The following is a 22,944-nucleotide window of genomic DNA, read 5'->3' as shown; positions in this document are numbered from 1 at the left end:
GACACGATTTCTCTACTACCCTTTTTGAATTTAATCACATATATTTTAATTATAACCATAATTGCTTGCAAATACATTTAATCGCACATATTCGCGTTTATTAAATATTATATTCGTATTCGATGTAAGAATGTCATAGGCATTCATAGTATAATTGTATAATTTTTGCAAAATATATTGCCGAAGATATTATTAGAATAGTCGTTAGTTAGACTCATATGTTGACTCTATAGTCATCATATAAGTGACATAACACGAGCCACCGCTCTGATAGGTGCCTTTTTTCTTTAAATGTTTCAATTTAGGCTTTCTCTTCGTAAACTGCTCAATGAATGAGCTCAATTATAACTTAGAATAGTTTTAACTTCAGAACCTATACCAACAATGACGCAATGCGCACTTCTGTTTATGGAATGGCAGGGATAGGACTCGGGGGTTTCTCTCTACTGTTTGTGATTTACAGTCGGGACCTCTGTGCCACTATCCTCATTTTCCGATTTTCCAGTACCCCTTTTTAATAGGAACAACATTAGCAAAATTCTAACAATATCCTTCAGGCCGGAGTTAAAAATCCTTGATGCTACTCCTAAATGTCTTATACCCCTTGGCAGCATAGGCGGAGGTAGACTTGGAAGTCGGGGGGGGGGGGGGCACATTCATTACTCCTGGGAGGGGGGGGGCACGATGATGATGATGTCATATTCATATATACATTAGATCAGTAGACTCCACCTTGGACGATCGTATCCGCCCTCGTATCTCCCCCCATGCTTGGCAATACTGGAATCACTGACTGCCACATCTGATATTGCGGTTATCACGTTATATTTAAGTGACGATTAAGAGATGAGCGCTTTGTTGAAAGGAGCGGGAAACCGAAAAATTCGAAAAATACGATGTTTGCATAATCTCCACATGTATCCACAAGATTATTCAACATTTAATTGCGTTATAAACTTAAAAAAATGAAGAAGACAAAAATGTGAAAATACTCTTTAATCCTCCTATTGTCCAAATAAGATCTCTGCGGGTTACAAGCCTTTTTTTATTTAATGCTGTAGTAACGAATTTTTTCTCTTGATTTCATGCAATAACAACATGAAGACAAGGTCACAGACACATGCGCTTCAATATACATATTTTTTTCTACGACGAAATCTCAACAAAGCTGGCCAAATAAATACGCAAGCCACATCGTTATCTTTTCGACTTCTTTGAATGGGCCATTCGTTTTCCGATCTGTAACCGATAAACTTTTTCAAAATAATGTTCGTGTACTTGGAGAGGGCTCAGTTCTCATGTATATGGAGGTTCCAATTATGAATATTAAACTTATGATAATATATATGGAATAGAACTATAGAGGTCGAAGTTATGGCGGATATATTCATGTTTCCATTCAGTCATCGTTTCAACAAAGAACGTAAAATATTCAGGACGATCAAACTCTCACTTCTTCTGTTGATTTTAGTTTTCGTCATCCTTAACTACATGAATATGTTCAGCGTCATCGAGAGATCCAAAATGTCTACGACGCCACGCGGGATCCAAGAAGAACATCCGGAATACCTGGTGGAAACCGAGGGATGCCGGATACAGAGTTTCGATCCTTTCCATCCAAGTGTCGCGAAGTATTTGAAAAGCCCCAACGGTGGACTAGAGGAGTGTCACCAGGGAAGTTATCTGAAGGTCTACGGCGATCGGATCGTACTCGATACCGATAACGTGCAAAAAGATTTCGGAACTACGGACATAAAGTGCTACTACCAGCCCATTGTGAGTTCGACTGCAGCGCAAAAGCTCATACGAAGTAACAAGTCCTCGGACTTCATAGCATACGTCTTAGCCGCAAAACATCTGAATTTCGGCCAACCCATGACGGATGAATTCTTGCGCATATCTTGCTTCAAGAAAGGTAAAGGGAAGCTTTTCCAGGATTATGTGGCACTGCCTTTGATCAAACCAAATGTCGAGTCCGAACGGGAACCCGCTGCCAAAGAGAGTCTATCGGAGGGGCTTCTGAACGTCATCCTGTTGGGCATAGATTCCGTATCCCATCTGAACTTTATACGCCAGTTCCCAAAGACGTACGAGTTCCTGAGAACAGTCTTGAGGGCGTTCGAGTTCCACGGTCACACGAAGGTCGCGGATAACACTTTTGTGAATATCGTACCCCTGTTGACCGGTCGTTTCGTGTCCGAGTACCGTGACAGAACTAATGTCTCGAACACGTACTACGACGATCTCGATTTCGTGTGGAAAGAGTACGCTGCGGCTGGATATCGAACGTTCTACGCTGAGGACGATCCGAGGATCGGAACCTTCGTGTACCAGAAGCAGGGTTTCAAGAGTCCACCTACGGACTATTACTTCCGTCCATTCGCTCTGACGGTGGAATCGAAGGAGTGGAGGGATCGGTACGGAAGGTTATGTTTCGGACACACGTCCGAGCCTGAATTCTATTATAATTACCTGCTGAAGTTTCTAGAACTAATGGACACCAGACCGACATTCTCATTCACGTTCCTTTCTAGGCCGACGCATGATTTTCTACACGAGGCGCGGGTCCTCGACGAACCTACGGTCGAGCTTCTCCAGAACCTGCACAAGTCTGGAATACTGAACCAGAGCGCGCTGATATTTTTCAGTGACCACGGCATCCGCTTCGGGGGTATCCTCAATACGTACATAGGCAAAATGGAGGAAAGGTTGCCTTTCATGTTCCAGTATTATCCTGATTGGTTTCTCAGAAAATATCCAGATGTGGCCGGAAGTCTGAGAGTCAACCAGAGGAGGTTGACGACTCCTTTCGATGTTCATAAAACCATGCGGAATATCTTATCGCTGTCTGTGAAACAAAACCACAGAAGTTTCGCATTTTCATCGCAGGTAAAAAGAAATTGAATTTTTTTTTTCCCAGAACGTTGTTTTAAAAAAACTGAACAGATTTCTAGAAAAACCAATACACGTTCATACAAGATTGTCCTGTATGTGTTGATGCGGCCTTTAATCTCATTAACCGTCCGTTGTGAAGAGGTATAGTTTCAATTTAAAAAACTCTCGAAAGGATTGGATTTGATTTTGATTTTATTGACGCAAGGGCCATCTACGGTGTCTCCCTGTTGTCTAACTTCCAATTAGAAAGTTGTTACCCTGTCTCTCCTGAGGCCAACAAAATAAAATGCGAAGTTTGAATATTCGAATTCAAAATGGGAGAAAATTTGGGAAAAGACAGCATAAAAGTGAGGGGAAAGGAGCGTTGTGTCCGTTAGTATTTGATGCTCTTTCATAACTTTCCTCCGTTTTTTTTAATTGAAATATCTTAGCGAATAGTGCACTCAGAAAGGCAATTTTTCGTTGACGTCAGAAGAGACAGAGCAACAACAATCTAATTGGAAGTTACAGTTACAGGGTGACTGTACAAAAATTTAGGCCTTTTTATTTTTTTTTACACTCTGTATTTTCGAAATTGGTACAGGGTAATTTTTGAAAACCTTTTGAGCATTTTTTAAACTTGTATCCTGCCTCTAAGACGGACGGTTGATGAGATAAAGACCAAATTAACACTTTCAGGACCCCTTGTATACGACACTATGATGTCTGACAGTTATTTCCCCAACACACCGCGTAAATGATTACGGGAAAGGCAGCATGAACCCAGGGCGTCGTTACCAGCTGACGTCACGCGTGACGTCATCCCCCCTGCAGAACCGAATGCGCCCGCTTTGCGACCTTGTTAAATTACGGTAGTAGTTTGCACAACCGATATACTGTCCATTTTATCATGTGTGTGAAGTAAATTATTAAATTATGCCAAGATATTATTTTCGTTAGAATCTGTTTATTTGCTCTCTCTCTCTCTCTTGCTTGTTTCGTTCATCCATTTAAACCACAGTTTCCCAACCTTTTTCCTCCCATCGCTCTCAACTCAATCAAACCCATAGGATCCTATGTTATACCCGTAGCTTCTACCGCACCCCCCCCCTGGGACATACCATCGCCCCCACGTTGGGAATCACTGATTTTAAACATTTAAAATAAGAAGTTTTGCATTTGTGTTTATGGGATAACTTCCACTATAAGAATATTTTTCTCGGATCCATTTCAGTCGAATCAACTTTCATTGGGTTGATTGGGAGACAACTCGAGGCAGATAATTTGAATTATGTATATTCCGAACTTTCTAATATAATTTTTTTGTATTCATTTGAATTAGGCGTAGCTTTTTAAATATATTATTACTTACAAACTATATACTTCTTAGATTTTATCCCCATTTCCCTGTGCTTTCTTCATCTCCTCCCGAATGCACTCTTTATCCCTATTCAAGCTTATAATTCTGATAAATGTCGTCCTTATACCACAATAAATGTGGATAGCAGGGAACTACTTGGTTAGATTCCCTTTCAGCTCTTTGATAACCTTTACCTTAACACATTTTCTACGGTTGAATCTCGCGCCCTCAGTCATGGAATCAACCGTTCCTCTCCATGTCTCCAACGGCACTGTTAATCCACCAAAGGATAAAGTATTTATCCACCAAAGGTAAAGTAAAGGATAAAGTAAAGAGAAATTTATCCGAGAACTCCATACTCTTATTTGTTCATCACTGATTTACTCAAGAATCACAAGAAAATACTATAGAAAACACCTCCCGCTTATATACCAGTGACACTATAACGGGAAATCTCTCACTTGAAACAGTAGAATAAGCAACTAGAATTCAAAATAACTCAAAGTAATAATGTTGAGACCTTATGGGCTGCCGTGTTCGAGGCTTCTTTGAAGCAGACGTTTCGTCCACTACTTCGGTGGATATCTTCAGTGCAGTTTTCGACAAGCGAGGAGACGAAACGGCCTCCCTTCGATGGCCGTTATCCACTGATGCGGACGGAACAGCCTCGTCGTTGTGACGTCGAGCAAGTGACCTTTCCGAAGTTGAACATTTCGTAAAGAAATCGCAAGATGTCCCCACGTGAATAATTTATTATTATTATGAATATTAAGCACTGTTTGTGAATCCATGATGATGGCATTTATCTCTGATTAAAAGTCCTCCGTTCATTTTGATGCAGATCAAGGAGGTGCTCAACCTTTTGGAGATCATAGACCACTTCATTGGTTTGAAAACGTGTCGTGGATTACTCAGTAGACTGGCTTGAAAACGCGCCGCTAGTTATATAAGTGATCTGTAAATGTGCCGCGGGTCACTTAAGTAATCTGGAACTGCGCCGCGGTTCACTCAAGTGATATGTAAATATACCGTAGTCACTTGAGCGAGCCGCTGTGGTGGTCAAGTGGTCATAGTGACAGACTCACATCGCGAGGGTCCGGGTTCGAACCCTACCGTTGCCACAGTGGTGGTCGCCTGAAGTTGGTTTGGTGCGGTTCCCAACTTCGAGGCGCGAATGCGAGCTGATTTGACCCAGTGAAAAAAGTCTCGCCACAGAGAGCCTACAACGATGCAATAATTACACTTCAGTCGTATATAGAGAAATTGATGGCAGCACTATACATAACAAGCATTACACAGAAACAAACCTCACGTCAGGTTCACTACACGCACATTCGAACATGTACCAGTTCGTTAGAAAGAATGTTCATTTTGAACATTCCGCAGAGGAATGTGAATGAGGAGCATGTGGATTAGTAGTAGTAGTAATATTAAATTCCTCAGAGGAAACGCGTACGAGGTGCATGTTCGGTTAAGCAGTAGTAGTAGTCACTTAACTGATCTGTAAATATGACACGGACCACTTGAGTGCTCTGGAACTTAAATTTAATGTGACGCATGTGTGTGTGTGTGTCATTCAAGTGATCTGTAAATATGCCGTGCGCCACTTTAGTGATCTGGAAAGGTGCCGCTATAGTTCGTTTCTTACAAAATTAGGTATGAAGTGGTGGGCCACATTTAGGCTGCACCAAGGGCTACATTTGGCCCGCTGGCCATAGATTGAGCATATGTGCTGTATTTGATTTATACAAACTAGACTTACGAAGAAAAATTTCAATCGAATGGTTTCCCGCGTAATCGGTTATTGTGTGCTGGAATCGTTGATATCCGATGAAAGCGGGGCCTACTGTATTGTTTTTTGCCGTTTCGTTGTAATTTCTGACTTGCATATGTAATGTACGCATTCAATTAATATCCAGATATACACTCATGTCCATAAATTAAGGATAATGCCAGCTCCGGCAAATAAAGGTTCAGAAACAAAACAAACGTTACTTATTCATAAAGCCCATTTATTAAACAAAAATGATGGTGTATGTATGATACCATTCATAAAAACTACGATTTTTGCTCCCTGGAGCAATTGTAAAAAATATCTACTTTACAAAAACTTACTATTACATGGTTGGTATGATAGTTAATACATTGTATGCCTCCCATGCGATGGAATACAGTCCGTACAACGCTTAGGCATGCTGAGTATCAAATTATCGATGGGGAAGATCACTCCACTCAGCAAGAAATGCTCTCCGAAGTTCCGGTACACATGTAGGAGGTGGTTGACGGGCTGCAACACGTCGGCCAAGCATGTCCCACACGTGCTCTATCGGATTCAAGTCAGGTGAGAATGCTGGCCATTCCATACGGGTTATATCCTCAGATTCAAGGCATTCGTTTACGATGTTTGCTCGGTGAGGACGGGCGTTGTCATCCATAAACACAAATTCTGCGCCCATGGCACCCCTAAACAAACGTACATGTTGTTCCAGAGTGATGTCCAGATAAATTTAGTCTTTCATGGTTTCGGTTTGAACATGCAGATCTGTTCTTATACTGGAACCCAGTATAATTCCACCCCAAACGAGCAATGCTGCACCACCGTAACGGTGTCGTTCAATGATGTTGTCTTGGTGGTAACGGGTACCTGGCGTTCTCCATATGAAAGTCCGACGTGAATAAGACTGGACTGCAAGCTAAACCTGGACTCGTCGGAAAACATCACACAAGCCCACTGTGACGATGTCCACATTGCATGTTCTCTACTCCAGGCTAATCGCTGCCGACAGTGAGTTGCCGAGAGCGGAACACATCTGACAGGCCTGCGAGCATATAGACCAATATCTCCCAAACGTCTGTACACGGTTTGCCTTGAATCTGTGGTACCCGTGGCTGCAGATAGCTAACGAGACAGGTCGGATGCTGTGCTCCGTCTGCTTCTTTTGGCAGTTACTGCCAAATACCGGTCTTCATTCGGCGTTGTAACTCGGGGGCGACCTGTACTGTAACGTCTACTGACATTTCCGTTATCTTGGAATCGTTGCCAAAGCCTAGAGATGACACTTTGGGCAATTCCAAGTTCCTCGGATACTTCCATCTGAGTACGCCCACATTCCAGGCGGCCGACAATTCTACCACGTAAAAAATCATCCACATGCGTCCTCTGTGTCATAACTATTCGCTTATGGCACTGAGCGCCTTGCAGAATTCTTGTGTACAATTTCACTTCTTTGCCACCAATCCTTATATACCCCCCCCCCCCTCTTACACTCTCGTCATTGTGACGTACTATCGGCATCATCTGGTGGCTTCCTGAAATTTGCATATCATTCTTGCAGATGTGTGTGATAATTCTACAGGTGAAATTTTTACTTTAGATTTCGATTTCCGTGTGATTCTGAATTATTCTTAATTTATGGACATGAGTGTATCTCTGTGTCATAACTGTTATGTGTAAGCGTCTTTACTAGTCACGAATCAGGATCGTCGGCCATATTGCTCCACTGGGATAATGACGCGCAATACCACAATGGTGGCGGAATTACCGTGTAAAAGTGATTAAAACTAATTACCCAAAGAGATTTTTATTTTTCAGATGTCCCGCATAAGGAAAAAGGATTACTTCTACCAAACTACACATGCACTTTGTCCGTATTCCTCTGCATAACTTCTAACGAATTGGTACATGTTGAATGTGCGTGCAGTGAAAATTACGTGATGTTTGTTTCCGTTTAATACTTGTTATGCGTAGTGCTGCCATCCACCATAAGTTTTCTAACTTAAGAAATAGAACTACTGAAAAAGGGGGGGGGGACGAACTTAGAGCAGTGATATAAGAAGTGTTGATCATTTTTGTCGCACCACGGTCATTTTCTTAACACTAGGGCTAATTGGGCCGGGCCCTACAATTTATTGCCGATTCCGAACGGGGGTATCGAACTCGTGTCACCTCTAAACATGGGAGTTTTGGTACTTTAGTCGAGTATCTTATCGACCTGGGCTACTGCTCCCCATAGGAAGTGTTGTATGGGAAAATCAATAAAAAAAAAGTACGGCCTCACAGTTTAATACCCAAGGACCACTCCGAGAGATAGATTGAAAAGTAACAATGTCCGTGTGTGCGCGCGTCAAACTGTAAAATGTGAAGACCACCAGTTTTTACCGAAGCGCATTAAAAGGTGTTATCACATTAGCCAACCTCACTTCTACGGTCTAATTAAAATTATCTGGTAATGTGACGCGAGCCCCTTAAACGATTCGATAACTTTTCGTGGGGGGTGGAGGGGGCGCTTGAATGTTTTGGTAATTTTTTGCGAGCCAGAAGACTCTGAGGTCCACATTTGGCCCGCGAGGTTGAACGCATGTACGGGGATCAACATACTTCAGGCCAGGACGAAGACAAATATTGAACAACTGTCGGTACTTCTAGGAAGGGAAGGAATAAAAAAAAGCGTTTTATATTCCTTTTTTTTTTATTACATTTGTTACGTTTTCTGCTCCTGGGCTGCTGACACTTCAAGTCATTGTATAACGTTTCATAAACACCACGTGTCATTATCCGCAAACAACACCTGTTCTCTTGCAAGTGTTCGGTAAAACTGATAATTAGGATCTACCTGTTCTAGTTATTAGATTGAAGAATCGCTACAATAAATTGCATTATTTTCGATTGTTCCCCCCTAAATACGAGCGTGCTAAATTTCACACGCCGGGGAAAACAACTGGTGAATTTTTATTTACCGGTGCAACGCTAGTTGTTTTTCTCTGCTCTTAAGACTTACACCAAACACCATTAAGAATGTACACGTTTTCTGAATCGTCCTTCAGTGACGTCAGTTATGTGTCTCACCAAAACATCCAAGATATCATCGAAAGTTGAATGCCTGTAGGAATGAAGTAGACGTGATCACACATAACGCTTTAAACGTCACTGCAGAATAAATCAGACCAGGCTGATCAAACAAATCACGGTTTTTCCGTTGTAAACAGGTAGAGTCAGCTGTAATTTCCAATCAATAGCTGGAAAACAACATCGTGGTTTCGTTTCTGATACGATTCGTTTGAGTTTTCCCCCATGGATAACGGATCCTAATTTCTCAATGTCTCTTGTTTTTGAAAACTCTGTAAAGACGTTGTTTCTTCCTGAAATGAATCTCAAAATTCTCAGGTTCATCAAGCTGCTGTTGTTGGTGTTCGTAACGGCAATGTGCATCTGTTACCTGTTGGTGTTTACGGATATGGAGAAGCGCATTCTCCGGACCGAACAGATCGGACCAGAGTACCTCATTGAAACTCCCGGATGCCGTATACCCAAGTACGATCCTTTCCACCCGAGTGTCGCTGTTTACTACGAGAATATCACCGACACCCCTTTGTGTCAGACGAACAGAAGCTATTTGCGGGTTGTCGGAAACCGCATACACCTGGAGCACCAGAAAGTATCGGATCATTTCGGAGTCGATCCGACCAATATCGCGTGTGCGTACCAACCCATCGAGAGGCCCGCTGAAAAAGAGGACGACGGTAAATCGATGGATTGGAAAACGCGCGTTTTGCCACCGAGAATTCTGAGGTTCGGTTCACCGATGACGGACGAATTCCTGAAAATCACCTGCTTCAGTAAAGACAAAGGTATGATTTTCGAAGATTACATAGCATTGGTGTTTCTGAAACCCGAAGTTGAAATAAAACGAGAACCCGTTGCTCAGGAGAACCTTTCGGAGACACCATTAAGCGTTATAGTGTTGGCCATAGACTCAGTATCCAAACTGAACTTCTTACGCCAGTTCCCGAAAACACACGAGTTCTTGAGGAACGTCCTGAAGCCATTCGAGTTCCACGGGCACACGAAAGTCGCCGACAACACGTTCGTCAATATTGTACCGTTGCTAACCGGTCGATTCGTATCCGAGTACCGTAACAGGAGTACCGTGCATAATACGTACTACGACGACTTGGATCTGGTATGGAAGGAGTACGCGTCGGTCGGATACCGTACGTATTACGCCGAGGATTATCCGTACGCCGGAACTTTCACCTTCAACAAAATCGGATTCAAGAGGCCCCCCACGGATTATTACCTTCGTCCGCTGGTACAAGCCGTCGACTCGTTGAAATGGAGAAGCCGGTACGGTCCGTACTGTTTCGGGCACAACACGGAATACGACTTCCAATACAACTATCTCAAGGATTTCTTGGGAACTATAGGAAAACGACCATATTTTGCTTTCGCGTTCGTCTCTGAAGTCTCGCACGATTACCTGAACAAGGCGAAGTATCTCGACACACCGACGCTCGAGCTCCTTCAGCACATGTACAATTCCGGAGTGTTCAACCGAAGCGCTCTGGTGTTCTTCAGTGATCACGGCATCCGTTTCGGGGGGATCCTCAATACGTACATAGGGAAAGTCGAAGAAAGGATGCCGTTCATGTTCCAACACTACCCTGAATGGTTTCTAGAAAAGCATCCGGAAGTTGCGGAAAATCTAAGGATCAACCAGAGGAGGTTGACGACTCCCTTCGACATCCATAAAACTCTACAGGATATTCTGTCGTTGTCGGTGAAAGAAAGTCACGTAAGTTATGGATTTTTTAACCCATGTTTAATAATACACAGTCTGTGGCATCGAGATTCACAACCCGTGGCCCGCCAGGGGGGGGGGGGGGTTTCATCCGGCACCGCGAAAGTTGTTCCGGAAGAAAAGTATCGATACATACAATACGATACAGATACATAGGCTGACCATATTTCTTTCATAAAAATACGAAATATCGAGGAAAAAAAAGTTATCAAGGGAAGTAAAATTGCCATTTACAGCCAAAAAATTTTCAAATCCAATTAAAGTCGCTATTGGCTACGGAAATTATTGTCAGTAACAGTAACAGTTGGCAAGTGCCCGAATGGCGAGGTGGTAAGATGCTCGTCTACCATCGTGACGGTTGCCGTCAGGTCCCAGGGTCTCGAACCGGGGGAAGAATGTAGATATTTTTCCGTAACGAGCTTGAGTCGACCACCGGTAGATGGCGCCTTCATTTCCAACGTAACTCGCTAACGGCATTAAATTGCAGTATAGCAGATATGGCCGGAGTTGGTGTGTGGTTAATTTGTAAAATTGTCATTTACAGCGAAAAATTATCAAGTAATGGTGCAATGTATCCAAAACAGTGAAAGCCCGTTTATATATAAAATGAATATCTAAAATTATTATTGAATATTTAATATTATCGTCTAATATTAAATATAATTATGATTATTAATTATATGATTAGTAAGCGTCAGATCGTAATAAGCTCATGATGGTTAATTAAAATCATAATTAAAAACTGGCTCTTAGTATTGGTGTAATTCAATTAATTAGTTGATTAATAATCGGTTAAGTGGTGTCAAGAAATTTCAAGTTTATTAATTAATTCATTCATTTGTTATTATTGATAATAATTATTATATAATTATAAGTACTGATAACTCTGATTACTGATTTAATAATCAGTAGCAGGAACTAATTAATTCCTATGATGGTTAATTGATGCATTAAAAACGGACTTTGAGTTGGTAAAAGATGGAGTTGATCGTAGATGAACAAAACGGCGAATGATGAGGAAAAACGGCGATTCCATAAAGGAGAAGAGAAAACGGCGATTCCATAAAGGAGAAGAGAAAACGGCGATTCCATATTGAAGAGGAGAACACGATGGTTCCATAATAGAGAAGAGAAAACGGCGATTCCATATTGAAGAGGAGAACACGATGGTTCCATAATAGAGAAGAGAAAACGGCGATTCCATATTGAAGAGGAGAACACGATGGTTCCACAATAGAGAAGAGAAAACGGCGATTCCATATTGAAGAGGAGAACACGATGGTTCCACAATAGAGAAGAGAAAACGGCGATTCCATATTGAAGAGGAGAACACGATGGTTCCACAATAGAGAAGAGAAAACGGCGATTCCATATTGAAGAGGAGAACACGATGGTTCCACAATAGAGAAGAGAAAACGGCGATTCCATATTGAAGAGGAGAACACGATGGTTCCACAATAGAGAAGAGAAAACGGCGATTCCATATTGAAGAGGAGAACACGATGGTTCCACAATAGAGAAGAGAAAACGGCGATTCCATATTAAAGAGGAGAACACGATGGTTCCACAATAGAGAAGAGAAAACGGCGATTCCATAAAGGAGAGGAGAAAACGGCGATTCCATAAAGGAGAGGAGAAAACGGTGATTCCATATTGAAGAGGAGAACACGATGGTTCCATAATAGAGAAGAGAAAACGGCGATTCCATAAAAATGGATCTCCTTCGCACGCAACAGCAAGAGTTTATGGACAGTTCGTCGGAGAAAGAGAGAAATAAGAAGTTCTCACTTCAAATGAGATTAGGGTAACGCACAGTGTTTTTTTTTTCAACGTGAAAGCTCGCGCGAAAGCCTTGACGATTACGAGGCTACTCCGCGGCGGAACCCTTGACAAATTTTGAAAATTCCTTCAATATACGAGTTGTGTCAAAAGTCCGCATTCGCTCTGCAGAGCAAGAATCCTCACTTGTAGTAGATAAAAGTGTCAAAAAATAAATTTATGAGTTACAATACGACCCATATCTTACAGGACAGAATTATTTTTTCATAATATTCGGTTATTTCATCGTTTTAATAAAAATGTTGATTTTGTCAAGTTTGCTAAAAACTTACTTTGAAATTTTTAAATTGTTTTTTTTTTTTCATTTGGTCATCTCAGTTATACATATTGCTTCCGGATTATATATAACGAAAAACTTGCTCATTTAATCTTTGTTATTTCTTCACCACTTCATTTGGGGCCGTTCAAGTATCACGTCATCATCGATGGGGGGGGGGGTTCCGATTTGCTGACTTTTGATGACAAGGGAGTGGGGGGATTTGATAATGCTTACGTTATCAACCACCCTTTATGAAAATATGAGTTAGGATTCAGAGGGGCAGAGCTGATGACGAAATTTTGCTGACGCGGGGGGGGGGGGGAGGGAGGAGATCAAAAATGGCTAAAAATTTGCTTACGTAATACTTGAACGGCCCCTTTTCTGCACAATAGCACTAATTAGACTGTTACTCATACAGTTCACAGCTGATTCCGTCCACAGCTGTTCGGCATCCTTGGACGAAGACACTCGTAAAATGCGCATCTAGGTCTTGAGTTCCGGGAATACCAATTCCCAGGATGTCTTCTTGACTCTGTTGCTGTCTGAAGAATTTGTGTGAGAGAATGGGAAGGAATAAAGAAAGGAAGGAGAGCCAACACGAATATTGTTTGTCTCCTACTCGTCAAATTATCCCAAATTTTTTCAGAGTACACGTTCTCAACAAAAATCAATATAAAAAATTGCTTCAAGTGAAATAGTAACAAGAAAATTTTTGAAGATATCAGGGTTCCAGGATTTTCGGAGTTCCGTCACTTTTGATTCCGCGGAACCCGAAAAATGCTCCCACGGAACCCTAGGGTTCCGCGGAATAACAGAAAACCCTTGGGTAAAGCACCGAGCTTATATTACTGGAGGTAGCACCGAGCCGCCGTGACGGCAGCGACATCGAATGCAAGGAAATCACGTGACACGTTGAATAACAAAGTTTCAGTCTGACCATTTCCCCATTGAAATGTACAGTTCGGCCTCTAAATATAGCAATTAATTAACTTTTAAAGAAGTAGAAAAATGATAGCGAACTCAATAATTTTGGATTTGTTTCTTTCATTGATACTGAAGATTTCCTTTTTATTAATGCTGGAATTATTTCTTTCATTAACTTCGGAATTATCTCTTTCATTTATTGTGGAATTATCTCTATTATTTATTCCAGAATTTTTCTTTCATTAATCCTGGAATTATTTCTTTCATTAATTCCGGAATTATTTCTTTCATTAATGCTGAAGTTTTCCCTTTTATTAATGCTGAAATTATTTCTTTCATTAATTTTGGAATTATCTCTTTCATTAATTCCGCAAATATTTCTTTCATTAATTCTGGAATTATTTCTTTCATTAGTTCTGGAATTATATCTTTCATTAATTCTGGTAATACATCTTTCATTAATTCTGGTAATACATCTTTCATTAATTATCAAATATCGCTTTCATCAATGCTGAAACTATCTCTTTCATTAATTCAGGAATTATCTTTCAGTAATTTTTTAATTATCTTTCAGTAATTTTGGAATCATCACTTTCATCAATGCTAAAATGATATCTTTCATTTATTCTTTTAAACTCCTTTAAGCTCCTATGGATTATATTCAGAAAATAAGAGATTGCTCCGACATTCAACGCGTCACGTGATCTTCCTACGAATGATGCTGCGGACACGGTTCGCAGACCTCTCAAGGCGGGACCGCTGATGTCATACTCCCTCCAGTAACATATGTTCGGTGGGGGTAATGTATTGATTGAGATCAGTGCAAAATTTTGTAGTAAAGAACCAATCAACTGAAGCTATAGCAGAATGTGAGCAATGAATCTGCAGAGTGACAATGAAATCTCGTTGACAAAAGCAAGTGTCATTGGATGAGTTCTTTTCAAACTCATAAAAAAAAAAAGAGTTAGTGTGCCGTAAATAGGGTCACCATATGTCCCGTATTTCCCGGGACAGTCCCGGTATTTTCTGTTTTTTTGGCTGTCCCGACTTTTTGGCAAAAGTGTCCCGCTTTTTCCCGTATTTTGCACGAAGCGAATTTTTATTCTCTATTGAAGTCAAAGATTGAAATTATTTTTCAATTCATAAATTATATTCTGATAATTACAACTATAAATGAGAATATTAATCTCCCACATTTGTCTTAGTGAACGTATTTTTTTCGTGGAATTCACTTTAATCCAATGCAATCAGAAGTAATGCTGCATTTCCCGCCATTGTGATTTTTCCGTTATTTCAACAATATTTGGCAACTTTGTTCGGTTTTGGTGACATTTTTGGCAATAATTGGCGATGTCCCGCATTTTCCCGTATTTGGAATCCCAATTTCCCGTATTTCTCTCGAGGAAATATGATCAACCTAGCCGTAAATCATCCTAAATCAGGGTTTCTTAAACTATGGGCCATGACCCAAACTTGATTCGCTGGGGTTTCCGAAATGGGTCGTAAAAATCTACTTACAGTCGCAGATTCTTGAGAAGTGGGTCACGACCCAAACTTGATCCCCAGGTCCTTCCGAGATGGGCCATACAAATTCACTTACAACTTAAGATTCTCGAGCTGTTGCTCACAAATCAAACGTGATTCGCGGGAGTTTCTGAAACGGGACATACAGATCTACTTGAATGCGGGAAAAATAGTTTACCCGCATTCAATGCTGTTTTTTTTCTCTCTCGAATTTGAATGTCTCGGTGAATATTGCACTTGGGAACGTCGAATTTTTTTTTTGTTGGCATCGTGGGCGAAGATACGGGGGAGGGATGATCCTCACCCCCAGCGTCAAAGTTAAAGCCGACTATGACTTGCAAACGGTTTCCATTGGATGGTCTAAGAGATTTCCTTCCTGACGTTTCGCCCACATCAGGGTACGAAGCCTTTCTCGCTTGCAGCGGAGACTTCCGTCCGAATAACTTCAGATGATGGTGCCACAGATGTGGGCGAAACGTCAGGAAGGAAATCTCTTAGACCATGGCCTAATAGCCCAGGAACCGTTGAACCGATACAAGTCATTGAACGCCGGCCATAAAAGCCTCAGACAATATTTAAAGCCGACTAATCCGATGTATTTGCGTATATATGAATTGACATCATCATCATCATGTCCCACCCCCAGCAATCATCGTGCCCCCTTCCAGACTTTCAAATCTACCTCCACCTATGGTTGGCATTAGGAGATACAGGCCAACAACTTTCTAATTGTGTTTTGGGGCACACGATATATAAAGTTCATTTGATCATTTTTTGTCGCACCACGGTCATTTTCTGCACACGAGGGCTAATTAGACCGGGACCTACAATTTAGTGCCGATTCCGTACGGCAGGCTTGTTTTTTTATACTCGTCGAGAATTGGTGCGCTAATCCCTCGACGGAGGACTCCCTGCGGTAGCAATTTTTTCTGCGGTCACGTCACCGTTTTTGTTGTATCCCTGTTCAGGAAATTTTTCTGACAGGACGAACCGGGTATCGAACTCACGACACCTCTAAGCATCCTTTGGTACTTAATGCGAGTATCTTATCGACCTGGGCTACCGCGCGCCCTGGTATATAAAGTTATAATTATTTTATTTTATTTTATTAACTATACAAACTATAGAAACATGAATGGCATGTCTGAGTACTACACGTTATTTGAAAACTTTTTGTAATTGGAAGTTTACATCTAGGATCAACAAACGGTTCGCAAGTGAAATACCGTTCGCCTTGTCAGCTATGCAACCTGTATATACAGGGTGTTCTGTTAATGGACCGACAAACTCAGAGGGTTGTTAGTGGGCATCAAGAGAATCAAAAATTGCAATGGAACATGGTGTCGCAAACCCCGTTGAGAGAGTGAAAATAGCGATAAACGTATGCAGGGTTGGAGTCCATAAGAGACGAAAGGTGGGTGTCCGTTGATCGCTGAATGCGTTCGTGGTTTCACTCACCATATCTGACGTAAGCAGCTTCGCGGAACGCATGCGTTGGGGTAGGATCACGCGCTGCAGACGACGTAAATTAGCGCTATTGCGGTAGTAGGCACTACTACTACTACTGCTGAACCAGACATGCACCTCATCCATATTCCTCTGCGGAACCTGTAACGAATTGGTACATGTTGGAATGTGTGTGTACGTATAGTGAACCTATCGTGAAGTTTGTTTCCGTGTAATGCTTGTTATGTGTAGTGCTGCCATCTGCAACCAATTTTTTAAACTATGAGTTTTTTCCTCAACTCATAGAGCGTGAAGTGTTATGAATGAGTAAGTATAGCGTTGTAGGTAGTAAGCACTTGTAGCAGTTAGTTGTCTGTTTCAATGAGTATCGGGATGGCTGACTACACGAACGAGGAGTACGCTGGTAGGCTGATATGCATCTGATTTACGGTCGAGCAGATGATAATGGGTGCTTAAAACAGCGGATGTACCAACGGCAATATCCGATGAGGAACGCGAATCACGAGTTTCCATTATTTCCCAAGGGAGAAGTACGATTCGATATGCTTCGGATAACGAGCATGGCGGAAAGAATTAAGCTCGTTTACCGAAGTTTCACTGTATACGCTTCATAAAAAAAAAAGACGATGTGAGGACACCTGTTTTCTCCCAACAAGTGTTAGGAAGATTGTTCATGGGTTCAGCGTGATTTGTGAAGGGAGAATTACGCAATAAACCCTATTCTTCTACGTAATTGATTGTTTTCTCTTAATACGCGCGTTTCCTTTTCCCACGCCGATACGCAAAGGAAATGGTGAGTTGTATTAGCTGCAAAATACAGGCAAACAAGCTTGTGTTGTATTAAATAAAGACTAGCGAAAAAAAAAATTAGTGTGAACTCTTAGACACGTGCTTCGAGTCTTCCTGTGGTTCAATTTTTCCCATTGAAACAGTCAAAAATCTGGTCGCTATTGGAATATAATAGAAGTGCCTTAGATTCCCGATACCTAAGTAGAGACAAACAAGTATGCAATTTATTGGATAAAGGAACCGAGTTTCTCCCGTTTTTTTCCTTTGTTGATCTTTGTTGATATTTGTAAAACTGTAGTTGTCGTCTTGTTGTTTTGAAATGAATCTCAAAACGCTAAGACTAATCCAGTTTTTCCTGTTTTTGTTCGTCGTCTTGATGTGTGCGAGTTACTTGAAGGTATTCACTGACCTTGGGAATCATGTTCTCAAGTTCGAAAGATTCGGTCCTCCGTACCTCATCAACACACCTGGATGCCGGATACCTAAATACGATCCTTTCCACCCGAGTGTCGCTAGATTTTACGAGAACATCACATACGCTCCGTACCCGTGTGGTTCCGACGAAAACTATCTACTGGTCACCGGGAATCGCATTTTCCTGGACGAACAGAAAATATCTCGTGATTTCGGAGTTGACCCGATGAAAGTCTCGTGTATATACGAACCCATCGTAAGGGCCGACGAAGAAGAAGACGACGACGGCAAATCGATGGATTTCACGACGTACAAATTACTACCAAAACCTCTGGTGTTCGGAGCTGAGGTGACGGACGAATTCCTCCAGATATCCTGCGCTTCCGAAGAGAAGGGTATGATTTTCGTAGACTACATAGCACTGGCATTTCTGAAACCTGAGGTGGAGAAAAAACGTCAAGTTCTGGCTCAGGAGAACCTATCAGAGAAACCTCTGAGTGTTATCGTCTTGGCCATCGACTCGGTGTCCAAACTGAACTTTCTACGCCAGTTCCCTAAAACAAACGAATTCTTGCTGAATGTCATGAAGCCCTTCGAGTTCCACGGACACACGAAAGTCGCCGATAACACGTTCGTCAACATTGTACCGCTGCTCACCGGGCGATTCGTGTCCGAGTACCGTAACAGGAGTAACATCAACAATACGTACTTCGACGACTTGGATCTTATATGGAAGGAGTACGCATCAGTCGGGTACCGTACATACTACGCCGAGGACTTCCCCGGAGCTGGAACGTTCGTTTTGGACCGGATCGGTTTCAAGAGCCCTCCTACAGACTATTATCTGCGTCCGTTGGTGTACACCGTTGAGTCTTTGAACTGGAGAACCGCGAACGGTTGGTTCTGTTTCGGACACAACACGGAACACGACTTCCATTACAACTACCTCAAGGATTTCTTGTCAGCGATGGGAGAAAAACCGTTCTTTGCGTTCGCTTTCGTCTCCAGAATTTCTCACGACGACCTGAACTATGCGAAGTATCTCGACATCCCGACGTTCAATCTACTTCAGAACATGTACAACACCGGAGTTTTGAACAGAAGCGCACTGGTGTTCTTCAGCGATCACGGCATCCGTTTCGGAGACATCCTCAACACGTACATCGGGAAAATCGAAGAAAGAATGCCCTTTATGTTCCAACACTATCCTGAATGGTTTCTGGAAAAGAATCCGGAAGTTGCTAAAAATCTGAGGCTGAATCAGTATCGTTTGACGACGCTCTTTGACGTTCATAAGACTCTGCAGGATATGATGACGATGTCACTGAATGAAAACAAAACTCATCAGGTAAATAAATAAGCGTCTAAAACCAGGGGTTCCAAAGCTTTTTTTTTCATCCACGACCAAATCAACAACAAGATCATGTTCGTGAAGCATGGGACTGTTTGTCGTTCGAAATTAATGAAACCAGTGACGCAATAAGTGCATTTATAGCAGGACCGTAAGTGTATATGTGCGACTCATCTAGCAATCCCCTGCGAATCAAGTTTGGGTCGTGGCCCATAGTTCAAGAATTTCTAGCTGTTAGTAGACTTCTATAACCCGTCTCGGAAGCCACTGCGAATCAATTTTGTATCGTGACTCATAACTGTAAGGGGATTCGGATGACTCATCTAGGAAGTCCCTACTAATCAAGTTTGTGTCGTGACCCATAGCTTCAGGATTCCCATCTTTTAATGGATTAGTATAACCCATGTCGGAAGCCCCTGCGAATCAAATTTGGATCGTCACCGACAGCTCACGATCAATTCTATATCGTGACCCATATCTCCAGAATCCCTAGCCGGTAGTGAATATAAAGAACTCATCTAGGATGACCTCTGCTAGTCAAGTTCGGATCGTGACCCACGTTCAAGAATCCCTTAGGCCTACAACGGTACAAATATTGAATTATTACACTTCACTCATAGTTCGAAAAATAAAAGATGGCAGCACTTATAACAAGCATTACACGGAAAAAACTTCATGCTGTTCACAACGCATACACTCACATTCCAACATGTACCAATTTGTGTTAGAAGTTCCGGGGAGGGGGGGGGGGGAGCTGAGGTGAATGTATGGTTTAGTAGTAGCTCAAGATTCCCTGGCTTTTAGCGGGTTCTAACAACCCATCTGCCCCGGCGACCCAAATTTGGGGCTAAGAGCTCCTAGTCTGAAATCAGAATGGGACGTACTGATATTTGGAATTTTCCACTAAAATTGACTCAGATTGTATTAAAGGATGTATAGTTCAATGTATTATTTGCACCTTGGCAACATCTTTGCAATTCTTAAACCAGGTCAACACTCGCCGCGCTTCTCGATTTCGAGCTGAGCGAAAACCGGTTTTGAGGTGTGGCTACGTAGCATCGACCATTAAAATCGCCTGCTCTGCTACTCCGTGCCTAGGCACACCTCAAAACCGGGTTTTTTTGCGGACGTCGGGGCGGAGTAGCTGCGCGTTCGGGCCCGGCTTTTGGAAGAAAATAGAGTGAGAGAAGATAGAAACTAAAATATTAAATATATACAAAATTAGTAAATAATACAATAGCTAATAATATTTTGTATATATATTTGTGTAAATACACGTTAATTTGAATCTCGTATTTTAATGTATATTGTCAAGTGAATGTATATTGTCAATGTAGAGTGTCAATCTGAATGCACATACTTGATTAAGGGTCTATCTAGACCACGCCCCTCCGGAACAACTAAAATCGCGTAAGTGACAGAACCTGGTCGTGGTCGGTCTATTCTGTTCTAATAAAACTCAGATGGCAGCACTGAAAAATCAGACACAACGTTAGATATGCACTTAGGTTGTTAGGTTCACGCGCGCACATTTCCGGCGCAACTCGATCTGTACTAAATTGTCTTTGACGATAGACCGGAGCTGTGCTCGGTTCGAATGAATGAATAAATGTTTCTAACATCATGGTGTTTGTGAATAATAACATCAAATTTTCCATTTCTTCCAGAAAAAATCCACCGGCCACGGACAGAGTCTCTTCGAAGAAATTCCTCCGACAAGAACTTGCTCCGATGCCAGTATCCACCCCCATTGGTGCACCTGCCACGATCGCAAGGAGATCCCGAAGGACGATCCGAGGGCCGTGGAAGCCGCCCGGGTGATGATCCAGACCATCAACGAATGGGTGAACTCGACCTCCCAACTCGGCCCTTGCGCCAAGCTGAGCGTCGGTGACATCGTCGACGCCTACATCACGCCGCCGTCCGAGGAGGAGATTCGGCGCTCCAAGGAAGATCCGTCGGGGAGCAAACTCGAATTCCAGGCACTGGAATACTTCAGGGGGAAACAGAAAGAAGTGCTGGAGGAAGAAAAAGGTGCGCTGAGGGCCAGCGACATCAAATGGTCGTCGGAGACGTTCCTGGTGTCTGCCAAAGCCGATCCCGGCAGTGGTGTTTTCGAAGGGACCCTGATGAACATCGGCGGGGAGTTCGTCGTCCAGGGCGACATCAGTCGGATCAACAGGTACGGAGACCAGTCCTGGTGCGTCGAGGACCCCGTCCTGAAAAAATATTGTTATTGCAAAGTCCCGAAGCCTGACGACTATAACGAGGTTCGGAGGAGGCGGAAGCGTCAAGTCATAATGGACAAAGTCCCGGAGATGGCACCTTAAGGGGAAAACTCTAGACTAGTCATTAAATGTGTTAATTTATCTTGTGCATAGTTTTTCATGTGTTTCGATTAACCACAGCATATCATCCCCCCCCCCTTTGCGATCACAGACGAAATATTTCGTCCAAAAACCCCAGTAGAATAAATTCAACCCAGATCTCTGTCTCTGTGTATTTGTTGTTTTTTCCCTCTCTCTCTCCTCACCATCATGAAGCTTTATTGCAACCCTGTGAACCGGAGATTTTTTTCTTTCCTCCCCGTTTTCTAAGCTACATTCGGTAAATTTGATAAATCGGTGATGTATACTTGCCGATCGTGTTGGTAAGTTTGATAAATTTATCACTTTTACCAGTAAATTTGATAAATACTTGAAATTTATCGTCTTTATCTCTACTTTGCCGCACACCGACTCCGGTCATGTATCGCCATCCGGCAATTTTTTAACCAGTGGGGTTGGGGTGGAAATGAAGGCGCCATCTATCGGTAGGTGAAGAACTTGGTTCTGAGGTTCTTTGGCCGGATTCGAACCTTGACGGTAACCCTCATAGTGGAGAACGAACATCTTAACATCGCGCCACTCGGGTGCCTATGTCGTCTTTATGCACTGTAATTATGCACAAAAACCATGCAATTGGCGAATTTTATAAACGTGAAAAAAATATTACAAATGAGTCTGGTATGTGTGTGATAAATAGGACTAGGATTCTTATGACCTAAAAACTGCTTGAAAATGCTCCATAAAAAATGCATATACGCCCGAATGCTATACCAGAGTGGAATAATGTACCAATGAGAAATATTAATGCAATTAAAACTATTGTAAGTCATCATTTGTAGCTCTTGAAGTGAAATTCTTCAATTTACCAGCTGCCAAATGTATAGGCCTCTCATTGAATCGGCAAAGCATCTTTTTGTTTGCAATTATTATGGTTTCTGTACCAAACCGCAAGTTTTACTATCTAAAAGCATATTGCATAGGGGTGGGGAAAATGCTAATTTATTGTTCCGGATAATGTCTCTCACAAGCACTCGAGATGGCAAAGCACGAAGCAATTCGAAGGGCAACACAGATTTGTTTTACACAACAGCTTTTTACACGTATTCACGAGCCGAGATTTGACAAGATCTCAACTGAACAGAGATTGACTTTTCTCACTTACAACAGACATCGTCTTCAAAAACTCAACAAACTGCCCATAGTTACGCCTTGGCAGCAATTCTATATAGCCAGAGAAA

General features: G+C 42.1%; 2 protein-coding genes across 3 annotated transcripts; both read left to right on the top strand.

The window, feature by feature from the left end:
* The first annotated feature begins 1,230 nt into the window (after positions 1–1,230).
* LOC149070125 (uncharacterized) lies at positions 1,231–21,873 on the top strand. Of its 2 annotated transcripts, none has more exons than XM_089249497.1 (2): positions 1,231–2,889; positions 21,047–21,873. In XM_089249497.1, exons 1-2 carry the CDS (start codon positions 1,375–1,377, stop codon positions 21,707–21,709), a joined length of 2,178 nt encoding a protein of 725 aa, XP_089105623.1. In that variant the 5' UTR covers positions 1,231–1,374; the 3' UTR covers positions 21,710–21,873. The 2 variants fall into 2 exon arrangements, with proteins under 2 accessions (XP_089105623.1, XP_089105624.1); XM_089249498.1 differs by lacking the exon at positions 1,231–2,889 and adding an exon at positions 9,197–10,806.
* LOC149070126 (uncharacterized) lies at positions 17,991–19,388 on the top strand. The gene has a single exon (XM_089250018.1). The coding sequence runs from the start codon at positions 17,991–17,993 to the stop codon at positions 19,386–19,388; it is 1,398 nt and encodes a 465-aa protein (XP_089106144.1).
* Positions 21,874–22,944: the final 1,071 nt, after the last annotated feature.

The sequence above is a fragment of the Pholcus phalangioides genome, unplaced genomic scaffold, assembly GCF_987345545.1.
Source record: "Pholcus phalangioides strain wild (caught in Gottingen) unplaced genomic scaffold, Ppha-v1.0 ptg000022l_1, whole genome shotgun sequence".
In the NCBI taxonomy this organism is placed as follows: domain Eukaryota; kingdom Metazoa; phylum Arthropoda; class Arachnida; order Araneae; family Pholcidae; genus Pholcus; species Pholcus phalangioides.
The sequence above is the reverse complement of the archived record's forward strand: the minus strand, read 5'-3'. Positions and strand labels throughout refer to the sequence as shown.

Excerpts from the sequence above, each read along its gene's own strand:
- LOC149070126 (XM_089250018.1), top strand. The coding sequence starts at position 17,991 with ATGTGTGCGAGTTACTTGAAGGTATTCACTGACCTTGGGAATCATGTT.
- LOC149070125 (XM_089249497.1), top strand. The coding sequence starts at position 1,375 with ATGGCGGATATATTCATGTTTCCATTCAGTCATCGTTTCAACAAAGAA. Across the intron at positions 2,890-21,046 it reads GTTTCGCATTTTCATCGCAG|AAAAAATCCACCGGCCACGG; the intron begins GTAAAAAGAAAT and ends CATTTCTTCCAG.